General features: G+C 39.2%; 1 protein-coding gene across 1 annotated transcript in view; it reads left to right on the top strand.

Annotated features, from left to right (window-relative positions):
- LOC114481841 (bone morphogenetic protein 2) overlaps positions 1 to 19,183 on the top strand; it is a 98,388-nt gene that overhangs the window by 73,858 nt on the left and 5,347 nt on the right. The window contains exon 3 of the mRNA XM_028476895.1: positions 18,028 to 18,330. Within this exon, the coding sequence (XP_028332696.1) occupies positions 18,028 to 18,330 (303 nt within the window). The remainder of the gene's footprint in view (positions 1 to 18,027; positions 18,331 to 19,183) is intronic.

Below are 19,183 nucleotides of genomic sequence, written 5' to 3'. Positions count from 1 at the left end.
TGAGATTTGATTGAATCTACTTGATGAAAGGCAACATAACTTACAGTTAATAAAATATAATTGATTAAAGGCAACATAACTTAAAAGTTAATGAAATTTAATTGATTTAAGTAAAGACAAATTAAGGAAATTAAGTTGGCTATTTTTTTATTCAACATTTTATTCTTTACAGTGTATGTGATAGTAGCCACTTTAAATCCGCCCTTACGAACATTTCTGGTGGCTTTTTTTCCGCCTCGGAATTAATAGAATGTAATAGCTCTCTGCCATGAGAGGAATTATCCCTCTCTGGCTCCAATTTCATGAAAGTTACTTTATCATTTGTGAAACCCTATCAAACTACTGAACTTGCACCAGATACTGTAACACAGAATCTACGAGTCTACATTACATCCAGCTGGCAAAAAATACTCTCCGTTAGTTCTGCCTCAAGGAATGAAGTTGTTCAGAAGTGTTTTATTATTATCATTATTATTATCGGATGTGCACATTGTTTGTTTATTATTAAAGCATAAAGAATGATTGATGTATACATGACTTGTACTGTAACCTTTAAACTTCAAATTTAGGCTGATCGCACTATAATCTTAGTGGAGGAGTTTTTTTCTTCTTCTTTTTGTTGTATCTTTTTTAGAAGTTAAACTGTTTTGTCATGATCCTGTGTAATCCTACAAATCTTTCAGCTCTCTGTTAGAAACGCTCACAAAGAACTCTCGTTTTCCAAAATCCAAACCATCCAACTATTGTGTATTTGTTCGTTTGTTTTCTGATCCTCTATTTTTGTTCTTTTCACAGACGGGTCAGATCTGACGTCATCCTTTCATAAATGTGAAACCAAAATGGACAGCTTTCCATTGTGAATCTTTGGATTAAAAACTCCCCTACAGAGCTTAATGTGCTCCTCTTTTGGGAAGCAGCTAGAAAGAGAAAATGATGCATCTGTGTGTGGAAGTACACTGACATGCCTTATTGTATTCTTCAGTATTGTTTTATATGTACAAGGTAAACACACAAAAAAAGGTCTTTTAGTCTTTTTGAAGCATGTCCATGAGGATATCAACACCATGTCACTTAGATCTGGCAGATAGCTTCCCTTTTGGCTGATGGTTCCAATTCTGTTCCTTTCTCTACTTATGTTATTGGTTAAGGGTTGGAGGAAAACCAACATCTGGGATTTGTAGCAACCAAACTCAGAGCTGGAAGTAATTGGACACTTATGTATTTGTTGTTTTTTACTTCTAAATAATAGAAATTAGATTTAAGTGCCAAACCTCAGTATTAATTTGAAAGAATATACAGTAACTGACATTAAATGGGCAGCTGGTTTCTGTCATTTCAAAGAGCTGACATTCAGAGAGGAGCAACAGGATTTTAAAGCCGCTATCTCCCCACACGAGGAGGACGTCCTTGTGTTGGACTGCGGGGATGATGATGGCGCCTCCTCTGACCTCCTCGTCTCGGAAAGGAAGAGAAGGATGATGCCTTCATCACTCCAGCCCGGGCTGCACTGCCTGCCACCTCCATGGCCTTTTGGGAGGAGGATGGGAGAAGCACACCAGCCTCCCCACTCCCAAGTCTGGATTTAGTCGATGTGTGCAAACGTGATGTGGCTAGGCTGGCCATCTCAGGGCCCGTCGTTGTAACAAAGACCACCAGATCTCGGTATAAGGGGAAGAGACTCCCCACATCCAGGGGTATGACGAGACAACATCTCCCTGTCTTCCCTGAGCTGCTGGTCGAGGTGGCATGCTCTTGGAAGGACCGCCCCTTCAGCAGCAGGACCCCGATGACCTGTGCTTCATCCCTCGACTGCAAGGCGATGAGAGCCTGGTACTGCTCCGGATGCCTCCGGTGGAACCACTCATCGCGGCACACCTGCTCCCGCAGATGTCTGCGGTGCCCCCTTAGAGACCGAGTTTGCCGACCAAAGCAAAATGTCTCCAGTCGGACCTGTCTGGCAGGTCTTACACAGCGGCTGCGCTCCCGGTCATAGCACTGAATGTCCTTTCCATGCTCACAGCCTACCAGCCTGAGCTGTGCAAAGACTGGTAGACTCAGAACCAAGCCAAGTGGAGGTAGATGTTGGTTGTTAATGACGTGTGTCTCTGTACCCAGCGCTGCGCGGTCCAGGCCACAGGGAGAGTGATGGGTAACATGGTGCCCCAGGAACAAGCGCGGTGGCGTGACCTCACTAACCTCTCTGATGGGGAAACATCTTGGACATGCCGATAGTCCAGGAGGGGATTTTTGGCTCTGCGTTAGCCTCCTTGCAGTGAGACATGCTCGCCTCGGGGGGAATGGCACTGTCCCACCGAGAGAGGGATCACCGCAATTTAGCTATGACATGGAAGCCATGTGACCTAATTTTTAAAGAGCTAGTGACACTGGTGCAAGAACATCACAACCCGAAGCCATCGGTGATCGTTCACCGCTTCAAGTTTCACACACATTCACGCAAAGCAGGAGTTTCAGTTGCTGCATTCGTAGCAGAGCTGAGACAACTGTTGGAATACTGTGAGTTTGGACCAGTGCTTGACGACATGCTGCGGGACAGGTTAGTCTGTGGGACTAATGATGACGCCATGCAGCGCAGATTGTTAGGATAAGACAAGAAAGATGTTTTATGCATCGCCCTACAGGGTGGGGGCGGTCCTTTCACATCGCTTGGAGGATGAAGCTGAAAAACCGCGTACGGGGCTCGCACTCTCACATCAGCAGGAAAAGGTTACTCGCAGTTAGAAAAGTGGGGTTAGCTGTTGTTTTTGCTGTAAAACGATTCCACCAGTACCTGTATGGATGCCCTTTTACCATTTTTACAGACCATAAGCCCTTAATGGGTCTATTTAGTGAGACAAAAGGTATCTCACCTATGGCTTCAGCAAGAGTGCAGCGCTGGGTATTAACATTGTCAGCATATCAGTATCGCATAGAATACAAAGCAGCGCGTTTAGCCATCTTCTCCTCCCAGAGTCTCCAAGCCAAACTGGCCTACTTCCAGAAACAGTGTTTTTGTTAGACAGACTGTTTAACTCCCTTGTGACAGCAGAACAAATCAAACAGTGGACTGACAGAGACCCATTGTTGTCAGAAATAAAGAGATGGCTGTTGGAGGAGCTTAAGCCCTATATCAAGCGTCAGCTGCAGCTGAGTGTGAGGGATGGCTGTATCCCCTGGGGCTCCAGGGTGATCATCCAACCTCCGGGACGGGCTCCTGTAATGGAGGTGCTGCATGAAGCCCACCCCGGGGTGTCGAGGATGAAAACCTGACCAGGTCATTTGTGTGATGGCCAGGGATGGACGGTGCGGTGGATGAAAAGGTAAAGACATGTTCACAGTGTCAAACTAACCAGAAGATGCCCGCACCTGCGCCACTCCACCCATGGGGGTGACCGACCAGTCCATGGTCCAGGCTCCAGCTGGATTTTGCTGTTCCTTTTATGGGTCACATGTTTCTGGTGTTGATAGATGCTCATTTAAAGTGGTTGGAAGCACACATCATGTCAAAAATCACAGCCCCGGTTACCAATGACATGCTCAGAAGCATCTTTGCCAGATCCGGTTGTCAGTGACAATGGGCCCACTTTTACCAGTGAAGTTTTCATAGAGTTTGGGGAGAAAAAAGGGATCTAATACATCCGCACTGCACCTTACCATCCTACTTCCAACGGCTTGGCAGAACATCCTGTGGAGATGCTGAAAGGTGGACTGCGAAAAATGACAGGGCACTCGCTGGAAATTAAGCTGGCATGCATCTTGTTCCAGTATCGGATTACTCACCACACAGCCACTGGTCTGTGTCCAGCAGAGATGTTGTTGAGGAGAAAGCCCAAATCTCATCCGGACACTCTTCACCCAGATGCGGAAGCAAGAGTTGCCCGATCGCAGGAGGATCAAAAACTGAGGCGGGACCAACATGCAAGACTGTGTATATGTTCAGGACTTTTCCAGTGGCTCACCCTAGTTGCCAGGTGTAATCCGCAGCCAGTTGGAGCCAGTTTCTTTTGTTGTGGACTTGTTGGATGGCAGGCAGGTGCACAGGCACCAGGATCACGTGGTGTCCGCTCTGATGCAAAAAGGAAGGGGTCTCAGAGTGTCTCATACAAGGACAATGTGAGCAGCTCTACAGGTATTGACTGTGTGGCACCTATGTGCACTGATGGACTGTCGCTGCCCCCTGTTGGATTTTCTGAGCAACCTGCCTCACCTGAGCTGGCCTCTGCCCCAAATCCTCCCGGTGGAGCTCGGTTTGTTTCTCCATCTGTGGACTGCACTGTTATATTAAGAAGGTCAGAGAGGCAGGACAAACCTCCCGAAAGGCTGGATTGTTAATTTAAAAAAAGAAAGTTATCTGCAGCACAGGATGTTGTTTTTATACCTATAGCAATCTAACGAAATGTCAGGTTTAATTAACTCCTGGCTGCTGTAAAATGACTTTTAAAGAAATTGACCTTACAAAACATTTCGTATTATATATTATATTTTGTAAGAGCTCACAATGAAATTTGCTGCAGTTGCCCTGTTGTGGCAGAATAAGTCTTAACCTATTGAAGTGAGACATTAACACTGCCAATTTGCTTTCTTTGACCCAAAAAAAATTAAAGGTGGTGCTAACGAATGCCTGTTTGAATGAACTGAGCTGATACAAGAAGCCTCTATGACTAAAGAGAGGGAGATTGGCTTAAGCCTCCTTTCCTGCACCCAACGGTCATTTATCAGCCAATGTTTGCGGTAAAACCCACCCACTTCTCATCGCCAGCTCTAACAATTACAGAAGTTCCAAAAAACCTCGGAATTACCATTTTCACAAAGAGTCAAAAGGAAAATTTTAGCAACTCAGCAACATCCCATCAGCCGAAAAGCAGCATCTGGTCACACGCCAGTCCTCACAGCTCATACTGACATATATACAGCCCGTCTATGCATACGCTGGCAGTGGCAATTGTTCATTGGTCATTAATTAAACATAATTACACTCAAAAACCATGTTGTTTTATTCTCTCCTTAAACAAGCATTTGGATTTAAAACTAGAGCTCCGCTTTCTGCTCTTGGCATCATCGGCTCAAATTGCACTTTATATAAACACTCATAAATGCTTTCAAACTCAAGTGGACGTAAAACACACAAACCTACACACAAACACAAAGGCTATCTTGCTCTCTACACGCAAATCAAGGCTGTTTTTAAAAAAAAATATATTAATGAGGCCTGTCTCAGATTGTTCAGGAAGGCTTTGAATTAAAATCACAATGCATGAGGGGCCTTGGCGGTGGCTTTTTGTTTCCAGGCTGGAGTCAGGATAACGCCATCAGACAGGCCTTTCTTTTGTTGTTACATCGGGATATTTTTTTTTTTTTCTCGACGATGAGAGGAACTATTGCATGTCTTCCTTTTTCTCCAGCCAAGACTCAAAGGCATTATGAAATGTTAAATATCCTGGATATCTGGTAAATGAAACCAAACTTTGCAGTTTAAGAATTATTTGGATGACACGAGCCATGCCTGAGTCTTGCCGGTAATAGAGATGAGATAGTGCAGAGCCTTTGGCACATAAGTGGCCTACCATTCAACCAGCGTCCCATTAGGAACTCAGCGATACAGGGCAGGAAGAAAGAAGAGAAGGCTGATTAGGATAGGTGAATGTATTTGCTGGATGAATTCCATATGTCGCTCTCCTTCAACAGATCCTGATTCTCAACTATCACCAAGAAGGCTAGAAATGACCACAAATACCACAGTCAAGTTTCTTTATCCTCTTTCATCAGGTTTCCATGTTTTTTTTGGATTAGTACTGGAGCATACACAGTATTTCTCAAGCCCTAACTTGATAAAAATGTGTTGTTTCATAAATGACAATGTCCTAGTGTTGGTGATAGTTGACAGTCACTCCTTTACATCTTACTTTTGCATTTTATTTTCCAGACTCGCTCGTGTTGACTTGACTGTAGTTTTTTACAACAGGATCAATGGTAAAATTTTCTGACACCCAGAAGGATGTCTGACATACTCTGGGTCTGGTCGAACACTACTTGTGAGTTTTCCATTGACTGGGTTGTGTTAGTACTTTTCTCTTTATAGTGATTGAGGTGCAAACCATCAGTATTTAGACCTGCTAACACAGACTCTGATACCGCAAATGGCCAGAATGCTGTATTCCCACTAACCCCGCTTTGTGGAACCAAGTACGGAGTTTACAGAGTAAACATCTAAGGGGTACAAGTTTTACACTGGAAGGCAGCGTTACATGCATGTTCTTTGATAAGTTCAACAAACCATCCTTGGCAAAGACATTAATTGATGGGAGAACCCACAACTGGCTGAGCTATGATCCTTCTCTGACTAAACCTCTTCTATTAGACATTATCTTTTGATTGAGCTGACAATTAAAACAGACTACAAATACCTTTTAAGTTGAGAAAGTGTGCATGGACAATACCCTACCATAATAGGTCTGTTGGCCAATTTTAAGACCTGAATGTGCCATAAAGCAGTCCACAGAAAATAACATCTCATACAAGTTTTAGTTGGCCTTGTAGAAACCGTGCACATGGATACACTACTACAGTATGTTTGGTTGTCAAAGAATTAGTTCCAAAACTGCAGCAGAAGATACTTTTATGCCACTTAAAAGTGAGACAATTTCAAAAAGTAGCACCAATAAAAACATAATATGGAGATACGGTTTTTTTATTTATGATTTTATTATGCACAATAATTAAATGTTCATTACTCCATCATTTTCTGACATACTTGCTGAAAGGATCATATTTGTATGTATGTATAATATTTTCCTACAATCTAGAAATTTCACAAAGAATCATTTTTGGGATGTAAAAATGACTCTTCTATATTAAAAAATCCCAGAAGCAGAAATGTGTTGTGCAAACCAAGTGGCCTTACTTCCTTTGGGGTTCAGGCCACATGGGTTCTCAATTTGTAAAATGGCTTTGTTCTGTGATCTTGATCTTTAATTTACATCCAAAATCACCAATATATCCTCAAGTATGGGTTTGGTCCTGGTGTGTGTTTGGTTGGGGCTGGGTGGAGCGCTGGGAACACAGAAAAACCCAAATAGAACCGTATTTGTGTGTTTTTCTCTGTCTAAAATCAGACACAGTGTGGTACATGCAGGAGAAAAAATGAAGAGAAGAAATTGAAGCAGATAGGCAAAGCTCCAGTTATTTCTCGCACCATTTGTGATGGAGACTTTTCAAACCTGTGACCAGTTTACATAAACAAAGAGACGCAAAAAAGCAGGAGCAGGAGATGTGCGGTTGAGATAGCAGACCTCAGTAATAATGGGCTGGTAGCATGATGTATGAGCCAATTTAAATAACATAAACCCTGGCTTCATCTGGAAACACAAACACACAAGCAAAATATGCAATCACAAGGCAGCACATGGTAAAACCCACATGGCATTAACAAACAAACGGCTTTGCTGCTCCACGTGTGTGCTTCGCTGCAGCTCCTGGAAGCAGAACTTCAGTCTCCGTCCAGACTGAGATAGGTTTGAATCTAAACGGTCAAGTTCTTTTATTGATTATGCCTTGTGTCCACACGGCAACGACAATTTGGGAGCCGAATACGATAACTTCTGAAAAAGGGTCCCAGAGTGGGAACGTCTGTAAACGCCAGCCGCTGGGTCGTCGTGTGGATGGCATATACGCATACTCTACAAACGATGACGCCATAGCCTTACCTCTCTCTTAACCCACATGCACGACCTCTGCGTTGATCCACAAGCAAATCTCCAGTCTTGTCTTTGTCTCCATCGCCGTCATTTTTTCTTTTGTATGCCCAATTTTTTCGTTGCACAAGTTTTATGCGCATGCTGGGTGTCTTCTTCCCAGTTTTGGTGCATTTCTCTGGCAGCGTTACAGCGTCACATATAGGCCTGGTATGTTTATTACAGCATTTTCCGCCTTTTCGTGTGGATGCACACGTAATTATCCGTTTTGGGGGAAAGTTTCCATGTGGACAGAGTCTCACGATGTTGCCCTATTGGTAACAAAGGCAAAATGGTATCGCTACATGAGATAAGTGTTTTTTATTGCATATACAGCTTCTCACTCACCTCTCATTCCAGGTAGTATAAGTTACATATTGTAGTCTTTCAGTTAAGTTGTCTTTGTATTTTGGGTTGAGGATCCCTTTAACAATGACTTTCTGTGTTGCAATTATGCATCTGGTCCAGTGAATGGTGTATTAAAAGGACAGCAATGTACTAATGGTTCTGTTCTTTGTCAATATGTAGCAATCTGTTGCAAAATTTGTAATCATAGAGTAACTGGGTAAAAATGATGATTAAAAGTCTGCTTTAAATTTACTTAATGTTTTTAATGCTTAAAAAATATAACGACTCTATGATAGGATGAGCAATTGCAATTTGACAGTCAAAACGATGTTGCTTCTATCCTCAACCTCAACTTCCTTACAAGCTTCTTCCCAAAATATCCTTGCATTTGGTCTCTTTTCCTCCACCCTTGGCACCAGAGTGGTTGCACACACTGGTAGTGGATGATAGGCTGTTATAAACAATCTCGTTGGTTATTTTTATTGAGAGATCTCATAAATCTTATCGAAAACAGCTGGGTTTTTTGTTTGTTTGTTTTTGTTTTTTTCTTACCATAGGCCTACTTAGTGAACAGTAGCACACTCATTTGGTTTCACCAACACCCCTGGTGAGAATCAAATTACCTTTACTAAAAAACAACAACAATAACACGTGACTACAGCTACACATTCGGAAAATGCCGTTTGGCAAAAAAGCAAGGAAAAAATAAAGAACTTAACTGTTTAGTAAAGGTCAAACACGTCGATGTGAACAAATAAAAGTCAAATTAGAAAATGAATTAATCTCACTTTAATGGTTCTGTCAGATTGATATCGGTGATATAAATAAATAAAATGTCACAAACAAGATAAATGTGATGAATTAGAAGAAAATAACCTGTTTTTTTTGTGTTCCTAACACTTTATTGTAATTCCTAATTCTGCCCATTTCACAGTGATTTGCTACACTAGTACCTGGGCGACCGTGGCTCAGGTGGTAGTGGGTCGTCTTCTGATCGAGAGGTTGGGGGTTCGATCCCAGTACCTGACTACGTGTCTAAGTGTCCTTGGGCAAGACACTGAACCCTAAGTTGCTCCCAGTGGTCGACTAGCGCCTTGCATGGTAGTCCTGTCCCACTGGTGTGTGAATGTGAGAGTGATTGGGTGAATGAGCTGATATGTAAAGCGCTTTGAGACTGCTTCAGTGTGGGGATAAAGCGCTATATAAAATCAAGTCCATTTACCATTTACCATTTACTACTATGACAAAAAAAGCAAGTTTCGGTCCTTAAGAGGACCTTCTTCAGACAGGCTTGCTTGCTAATAAACATGTAAAAACGTGCAGGAACAGAGTGATATAGATGCGTCTCTCGTGAAATCTGAGCATGGAGTGAGGAATCATAATCTTTGATTTGAGGGGGAAAGACATTTTTTTTTTTTTGAGGGGGCGCTTCCCCCTCTTGCCCCTGCGTAGAGCCGGCCCTACCTGTTCCAATAGACCGGTGTTTGTCAACCTTGGGGTCGTGACTCCCATGTAGGGTGGCCTGGAATTCAAATGGGGTTGCAGGGATCCCATTTTCATCTGAGTTAAGCTTGTTGATTAAGTCATGAGAATATTCTTTATAAAAGGTCCACCTCTCCGACACACCCAAAGTTCCATATTTCACCTTTTAGGTATTGTTTTTAAATTAAATATTTATATTTTTACCATTTTATTTTGGTATTTCGGTAATCAACTCAAATAAAATTATTTAAAGAAACATGAACGCTTAAACCTATTCTGTGGCTCATAATGATGTAGTTTATTTTCGCTGGAAAAAAAATATGTCTGGTGGAAAATCTGGTTGGCTGGTAACTTGGCAGTTGCTATCCGCACGGTTGCCATATGAATATACCGACATTCTATCCGTACGCAGCGCCCCTCATTGGCCAGTTTAGGTCACGTGATAGGTCAGTCATTGGCCAGTTAAGGTCACTTGACTAAGACTAAACCTATCCGTAAACCTAACCCTAACCCTAAAAATTGTTGCGATATTGGGTTTGAAACCTAACCCTAACCGGTACGATGCTACGTACGTGTATTTTGGTAAACGTACAAAATAGCACTGGGGGTTGTCCGTACGGCAACCGTATGAATAGACACTTTCTTTAAGAATTGACTAGTCATGCTGGCTGGTGATGTAAAAAGTGAATTTAAAGCCCTGGTAACGAAGTATTTGTACACCTCTTGGTACTGGAGCCAAACAAGAACCACTGCTGTATGCTAATGTGAGATTCACTGTGTGATAAACAGCAGACACTGCATCATGATAAGCTGAAGTGATGCTGAGCGGGTTACACTATGGAGTTCTTATCACATGTTTCCACTTTAGCAGAGGCTGTATTTCTCTTCATTAGTCACTCAAACAGAGCTGCACCAGAAGGCCGCACTCCAGGCAAATGCCTTCCATGTGTGTCCAATTGGCTTTGATGGCGTTATTTAGCACGAGGTGAGCATCATTAACACATGGACACGGTGGTGGTTGAAGGTTGAAAGCACGGACAGTGGTTTTCTAAAGGTCGCACACGTACACACCCAACCAACAACACCAGACCGTAGCAGCGCAACATGCTAAATGTCTGAACGTGATTAGCATGAGCGGGTTGCATTGAATGTTCGGTGACACTAAACCATTCAAGATCCCCTAATTAATGTTAGATAATGCATTATTAATCATTAATTTTCAGTTATTTAATATGTTATTTATCATTATAATGTTTTACTGAACATTAATTAACACATCAGTTAATGCATTAATAATCAGCTAATTCATGTCTACTGCACATAGTTAATTATATAATATAATATAAGTAGAGCTTATATATTCTATACATTTATTAAGGTTTTTGTCAAATTGCTAATGTTATGTAACAACTTACGAGAGTAAGTGAATACTTTAGACATTTTTACCTCTAACTACGGTAATATAATAATTAATAGTAAGTAATGCATACATGAGGATAATTACATTATGTAACTTTTGTTAATGCTTAATAATGTTTTAATTAACTCTGTGTAGTAGTAAACATTAATTAACTGCTTATTAATGCAATAACTGACATGTTAATTAATGTTAGGTAATATAATGATGAATAATATATTATTAAACCGTTAAATCCTTCTTAATAATGCATTAACTAATGTTGATGACGCTTATTGTAAAGTGTGAACAAAATGTTCATTACCAAGAAACTTTGCAGATAAAATAAAAACTATATTAAATATGCAAGAGACGCTCAGTGAATTTAAAACTCCTCTTTTGCTCTATTTTAACAGAATACTGATTCAGTAAAGATCAGTAAACCATGATTGTATCATGTTTAGATCAATACCACCACCTACTGTTTAAGACGTAACACTGCTTTTTGGGACTGTTTAATACCATCCTTTAATATTAGTATAAAAACTTTTATTCTGAAGGCGCTGCTGTAGATATATAATTAAACATAGCACCAGATGTGAAAGTAACATGTTTTACAATTACTCAAATTACAGTAATTGAGTTGCTTTTATGGATACTTGTACTTGTACATACAAAATACACAAAAAAAGAGTGGCAGGGAGTTCACATACAATCAAACATTTTAGAAACTGTACAGATGTAAATTTGTTTTCTGAGCCTTTTTAATTTTGGATTTCTTAATGAGATTTAGGTCATTTATTATATCAATATGAAAGTGAATGAAGGTTGTTTTTGTTTGCTCTACTTACACAGAGGTTTATTAAAAAGAAATAGCTTTCTTTAGAATATTTTCTAAAAAAAAAAAAAAAAAACACACAAGACAATATCCTCCCATTTCAGTGGAAAATTCATCATTTTAATTTTATTGTTTTTTTCATGTCATTTTTGTCTGTTTTTGGAGTCATTTTGTGAGTTTTTCATGTAATTTCGTATTTTTTTGTTGTCTTATTTTTTCTTTCTTTTGTGGTTGTTTTTTTGCAATTTTCGTGTGTTTTTTGGAATAATCTTTTGAGTATTTTTATGTCCTTTCATTTTTGTGTGTTTTTCGAGTAATTTTGTGTTATATTTTTATGTGTATATGGTAATATAATAATATATTTATACAGCGCTTTGTAACCACTGAGGTAGTCCCAAAGCACTTCACCCTTTCATCCATTCTTTTGTGTGTGTGTGTGTGTGTGTGTATTTTTCTTGTTATTTTGTGTATTTTTCTTATTTTGTGTTTTTTTTTTCTTGTCATTTTTCATATTTTTCTCAGTGTGTTGGTTTGTCATTGTTTTATGTGTTTTGGGTATTTTTCTGTCAGTTTATGATATCGTGTTGTGCATTTACGTTGAGGGCCACACAAAATAGACAACTGCAGTCGCCCATGTCTGCTGCCAATGGAAATCCATCCGTTAAGACGTGTTGTGCTGAGGTCTGCCCTGAACAGCTGTGAGAACATCCACGTCACAGGACTCCCCTTCATGCCTATCAGGAAGCAGCACATGGTCAGTGTAAACATTAGAAGACATCCCACACGCACCAGCTGCCTCATATATGTTGACTTCCCAAATGTGACGCACAAGCGGCACACAAGCAGCTTGCTAAGATACTCACTGGGAACATGTGCAAGATCTACAAGTGTCCAAAGAGGATCGTCAGAGTCAAAGAAATCTGACTTGAGGCCTTCAGAATCAAAGCAAATACAAACCATATAATGCACGGCTGTCAAACTCACTTTAGGGGCCAAATGAAGCAGTTTGATGCCACCCTTAATACAGAGAAAAGAACTCAATTCAGTCTTTGACTTCATTATGAAGTCTAGTCAAAGTTTCTAAGAGAGAGAATCATTTTGTGTATAAAATGTTGTTTTGATGTGTATGATTGTTCCATGGAACTGTTGCTTTATGGGCCTGTACTACCATTCTGGATTTCCTCTTATCGCGCTAACTTCTGGGATTTACTCAGTGTGTGGTGTACTACGACGCTGGCTGTAGCGTCTTACTGGGCTAAATCACCATGGTAACTTAGGCTGGACACAGTGTTATGCTGCATTCGATTGTACTTGGAACCCGGTGTCACGTACTGAGTTTACAACCGTACTGAGATTGTAAGACAATCTGAGGACGCAGCAGTCATGCACCGCGATTGTACCCGTGCTGGAATTGCCAGTTGTAATTCACGTTATTAATGTGTATTAGGAAGTGTAATAAGTTATTTGTCAGTGAAGTGCATTTTATGCCAAAAATAGTTTTGAACATTAACTTTGAAATTGAATGAACAATTTCAGCACAGCGGAAGTAGCAAAAATGTTTTATCCCGTAGTGCACATGCGCATATACAATATCAGTTCGATGCAGTACGCCACACTATACGGCATCACTACATTACTTGTGCAAATGATCAGAGAGGGAATGGAAATGCCACGACAAAGTTATTCTATACTTTTAGTAACACAAATGCCAAATTTGTCGGCACATAAAAGTTAAAGTTAAGGAGATAGTTACTGTTTACATCTAATGGTGTGTACCGCCATTTTGCTAAAACCTCATCCCGATCGACTGCTTGGATCCTGCCCGAATTCTCGAGTCGGGGTCCCAAGCTCAAGTTCATTTTATTGCATTTTTCTGATTTATTTTGTCGGATTTATCCGGTGTCATGGTCTGAGTTTAATACCTGACCGCTACGTACTGAGATGTACCCGTGCTGGATTAGCCATGCACAGAGATTGCTGTACTGATTTTTTTTTTTTTTTTAAATGCTTAAAACATCACATTATTTGACCAATGATGAAAAAATAATATTGTCATGATCAGATTTATATGAATACAACAGCTTATGATTGTAAAGTTACATTAGGTTTACTGTTATTTATTGCAATGTATAATAGATTCATGTATTTTTTGGAGAATAAACTATTCCTATTCATATTGTGATTGCTGCAGAAGACACTATTACTTTACTCAAGTTGTTGACTGAGATTGTCACTCACACAGCAGAACTAGCAAAAATTCACTTTCCGGTAGCGATCTCAGTACGAGGTAAACTCAGTCCGTGACACCGGGTTCCAAGTGCAATCGAATGCAGCATTAGGTGACAATGTCGGAAAAGTTTCACGCATTGCACTGTGGGATGTGGAGTCCCATAGACGGATGCATAGGAGTAGTTTTACTTCTTTTGGCAACTCTTGGAGCTCATTTTGAGCCAAAGTAAACGCATAAAATGACTCCATAATACACGAAAAAAAACCAGCAATACACAAAACGACACAAAAATACACAAAATTACAAACAAATACACAAAAGGACGACAAAAACACATGAAATAAGCCCCCAAAAATATAAAAATATGCAAAATTACTCTAAAAACACATTGAAAAATACAAAACAACAACAGAAAATGCACCAAAATATACATAACGTCAAAAAATACATACAAAAGTCACACAACCAAAATACCTAAAATCACTCCAAACAGATTGCAAATACAATAGTACATGAAACAATATTACAATACACAAAATATTTGATGTAGATGGCTTAATTCCATCCAGAAAACAATAATTACATACAGTATATTATGCATACACATACTTTGTGGGTGGAAGTATTAATGTATTAGTCCCACCCCATTTCCTACGTTACAGTAAACAAATAATCTAGTTTTGTCTCATATTTTTTATGATTTTGTTAATAACACACACAAAAAAAAAACAATTCACACTTTCAAAATGGTCATACCGCATAAAGATATTTTCTTTTAAATTGCTTGATATTTGTACACTCTTTAATTTCCATTGGCAAACTTTTACAGCATCTTATTCCACACACTGAAACACAAAAGCTCTTCTTTGTTGTCCGCACACTCGCTGATCTAAAATCAGTTTTACTTCTAAATTTACAAGCCCCTTCCCTCTCAATGAATGTTTTCTGGTAATGCTCACGCTAATGTTGATAACGTGGCCCTCAGGATCAGACATAGATCACAGTTTTGTGACAAAAGTTGTCCCTACCTGTGTTAAAAGATTGAAAAGAAGTTGTGAAATTTAGGAGGAAATGCCAACACAATAAAGTGTGAGATAATCTCATCATCACCCTTTAGATCTGCAGTGTTTGCTCTGTTTCTGATAATAATCCAGGGGGGGGGGGGGGGGGGGGGGAGCTTTCACTGAGTGGCTCTAAATGAGAGTAATGGCTCCTAAATGAGGGGATTATCAGACCTATTGATCACTGCTGCTAATCAAACGCAGGCTGATCCTTTCTGATCAGCTCTGATGTGTGCATGATTGATTAGGGGATCATCCTGGATCAACGTAAACAGAGCAGTGGGGGGGGGGGGTTACGTGTTTGATCAAAAGGGTCAGTGACGGAGGACACGACGAGAGCTCGTGCTTCGTTTGCTCTCCACACACCGACTGACTGAGGAGATAACGGACAGACGTCATTGAAACTGTCAGTGTCAAACACGAAGGAAGAAATGATTCCTGCACTTTCATAAAAAAACAAAGATAAGAGAGCACAAAAAAAATCAAATCAAAAACATCAAATCAAATCAGGTTGAGTGCAAAAGCTGCCAAAAAAACATATTTATTACAACTGTGTCAACTGGGCCAAAAAAATGTGATTGTCTGATCCGATGGTCAGATTATCAACATTAATGCCAGCATTTACAATTGTTAATACACGAAGCAAAGAACAAAGGCTTGAGTTGGTTTTTGGAGTGAATTTGTGGATTTTTGTCATTTTGTGTGTTTTTTTAGTATTCTTTGTTTTTGTATGTTTCGTTGTCTTTTCTTGTTGTTGTTTTGTGTGTTTTTGGAGTCAGTTTGTTTTGTCCTATATACATTTTTTTATGTATTTATTTTCATTTTTTTTTTTGTAAATCTTAAGAGTCATTTTTCTGTGTTTTTAGAGTAATTTTGATGTTTTGAGTGAATTTGTTGTTATTTTTTTGACATTTTGTGTGTTTTTCTTGTTATTTTGTATATTTACAACAGTGAGGTAGATTGTTATTGCTGTTGGCACAAGGTGTGTTTATTTAGTGCCTTTGTTGGCCATTAACTCTGACGGTTAATTTATTTTTTTATTCATTCATTTCTTCATTTGTTTGTTTGTTAATGAAATGCATGAATTTCCATTGCAAATGTTTTTTTTTTATTTTTTTTTTATTTTTTATTTCCGGGACCATAAATGTAACACTTGGATTTAATTATAGAGGGTTTTCACCCATCAACCCGGAAGTCACCATATTGGAGGTACTCAGCTTTTTTTGGCCCATTTCTTTTCAGGTAAATGAGTTGTTGATAGCAGTGGCTCTTAACTAATTTTCTAGTGTGATAATAATGTAACCCCACCGGTGAAGGCAGCCCTCCCTAAGTACCCTGAGTCTCTGCGTTGTGTTTTTGGTGTTATTTGGGGGTGGGTGCGATGCAGGAGGACGAATCACCGGAGACAGGAGTTTGCGGCTAGGACCAGGAGCTTTTATTTTGCTTTAAACTGCCCACAGAACGGCTCCACATCCACTTTCTTTAACCTTTGGAAATGACGGCAAACAAATCCATGAAACAAAAATGAGTGAAAGAAAATTATTGTGCTTAACATAAATTAAATACAAAAATAAATAAAATATAAAATCTATTAATAAAAATAAAGTTCTGCACAGTTTCTTTAAAAAAAACAACAAACTTATGGTGACAATTAGTAATACACTGAATTAATTTAAATTAAAAAAACTCGGGTAAAATTAAAAGCTATTCTGAACACATGCTAAAAATTACTTGAAAAGGTGGTTTATTCTTACCACCTAAAACAAGTACAACTATCCAAAACACACACAAATAAGTAAATAAGTATCTTACATTAACACATAACTTAAAAATACTGCCCGTGTGGCTGTTTTAACTTAAAACATTTATGCTTAACACAGAGAACAATATCCCATGCTCACCTTTGGAAATGACGGCAAACAATAAAACAAAATGGCCGCCCCGCCCAGCTCAACCCAAACTATGGCACACCGTTAGGGACAATCTACTTGAACAGCCGAACTCTTAAAAGGGACACACAGTGACACCTTGTGACGAAGTTTGGTCACTACCTTACAATAATAATAATATTTATCACCGCCAATAAACTGTAACTTTTCCAAATATCGTTCCCCTTCCTGCAGACCAAGTCCTTCCCTGTCTGCTTTTGCATCTTTAACGCATTTTGAGGAGCTTTTCTGTGATTTTGGACATTTATCCAGCGACTTAACCAGTTTTGACCTCAGAGTGCCTCCAATATGGCCGCACATCTGGGTTACTGCCCATAACGTGGTGTAGGTGAAAACCCTCTGTAATAGAATAGAATAGAATTTTATTTGCCATTGCAACAAGTACAACATTGCAGAAGCCCTTCACTCAGTGCAAACAACAAGAATTTTAAATATAGTCATTAAGAAAAAAAGATAAGAGTGCAAAGAAATAAAATAAAAATGATTAAGAAATAAATACACGGTGAGTGCACAAGCTGCCAAAAAACAAAGATTATTATTGCTGAGACACATGAGGTGTGTTTTTAATATGTATTAATTCATTTCTTCATTTGTTTGTTTATTAATTAATTGCATGAATGTTACTTTCCATCGCATTTTTTTTTTTTTCTTCTGGTAAAGTTAACAATTCAAATTTATACGAAGAGGATTAAAGCCACTACAGGAAGAAAAACACAGAGCCAGTAGTGGAAGAAAAAAAAATGACAACTGCGATCATACTTCTTTGAATTAAATGAATATGTTTGATATTTGTTATTATGAACACTATTGGTTTTACGCACCATACACATACAGCAGCCCATCCCCATGGATCCTTAGATCAGAATGCGTGTGTTGGGACTGGTTGTACCTATAGGTGGGGGTGGGGTGGGGTGGGGTGGGGTGGGGGTCCCTCCTTAACTTCCCCAGAGGAAAAGGTGTTTGTCACTGAACAGGTTTGTCTTGTCATGGCAGCAGCAGCAGCAGCAGCAGGAGCCGCTCTGCGCCTCTGCGTCCTGCTCCTCCTGCAGCTCAGATGCGTCACCGCTGCGGGGGTCCCCGGGCACAGTGAGGTCACAGGGGAACAAGCCAGCTATGCGGCACGTCTACAGGCCGTGCTCGGTGTGAAAAGCTCACCCGGGGAGCCTCCGGTGGCCCCTCGGAGGAGCGCTCCTCAGTTCATGTTGGATCTCTTTAACGCGGTGTCGGTGCGAGATAAAACACCTAAAACACAGACGGAGGTCCTGTTTGGAAACACGGTGCGTAGCTTGGAAGATAAAGGTGAGCCCACACACTCACATCTTTATTTATTACTTTTAACAAATGCATAGCATTTGTTAAAATGTTTGGTTTTCAATGCATTTTAAACTCAAACAAACGCGTCTCTACGCACGGACTTTAACCCGCCTATTATCCTTGGGGTCAATTTGACCCCATTCAATGTTTATCGTTCAAAAAAAAAAAAAATACTAGTTTCTTTCTTTTTTTTTTTTTCCTTTTTTTTTTGCTTCATATTTCATGACTTTTCTTAATTTGATAGGTACAATTCATTAAGCATAAAATATGATATTTTTCAATGTGTTTAATGTATGGAAGCCCATTCCCATTAGTAAAATTGTATTTATTTATTTATTTATTTATTTATTTATTTATTTATTTATTTATTTATTAATCTTAGTGATAGATGGATAAGAAGATACAAAGATAAAGATGACCTTTATTAGTCCCACAAAGGGGAAAAAGTTTCAGCAGCAGATAAATAGGAATACTATATACATGGGCCTGTACACAGTACTAACCTGTCTGACTTAAGATTTATTATTATTATTATTATTATTATTATTATTATTATTATTATTATTATTATTGTTATTTTACTTTTCCTAGTTTTTTTTGTTTTTTTTTACTGGCGGGATCTTTGTTTATTTATTTATTTATTTATTTATTTATTTATTTATTTATTTATTTATTTATTTATTTATTTATTAATCTTAGTAATAGATGGATAAGAAAATAAAAAGTTAAAGATGACCTTTATTAGTCCCAAAAAGGGGAAATTTTGCAAAGTTTCAGCAGCAGATAAATAGGACTACTGTATATATACATGGGCCTGTACACAGTACTAACCTGTCTG

The sequence above is a fragment of the Gouania willdenowi genome, chromosome 19, assembly GCF_900634775.1.
Source record: "Gouania willdenowi chromosome 19, fGouWil2.1, whole genome shotgun sequence".
Classification (NCBI taxonomy): domain Eukaryota; kingdom Metazoa; phylum Chordata; class Actinopteri; order Blenniiformes; family Gobiesocidae; genus Gouania; species Gouania willdenowi.
The sequence above is the reverse complement of the archived record's forward strand: the minus strand, read 5'-3'. Positions and strand labels throughout refer to the sequence as shown.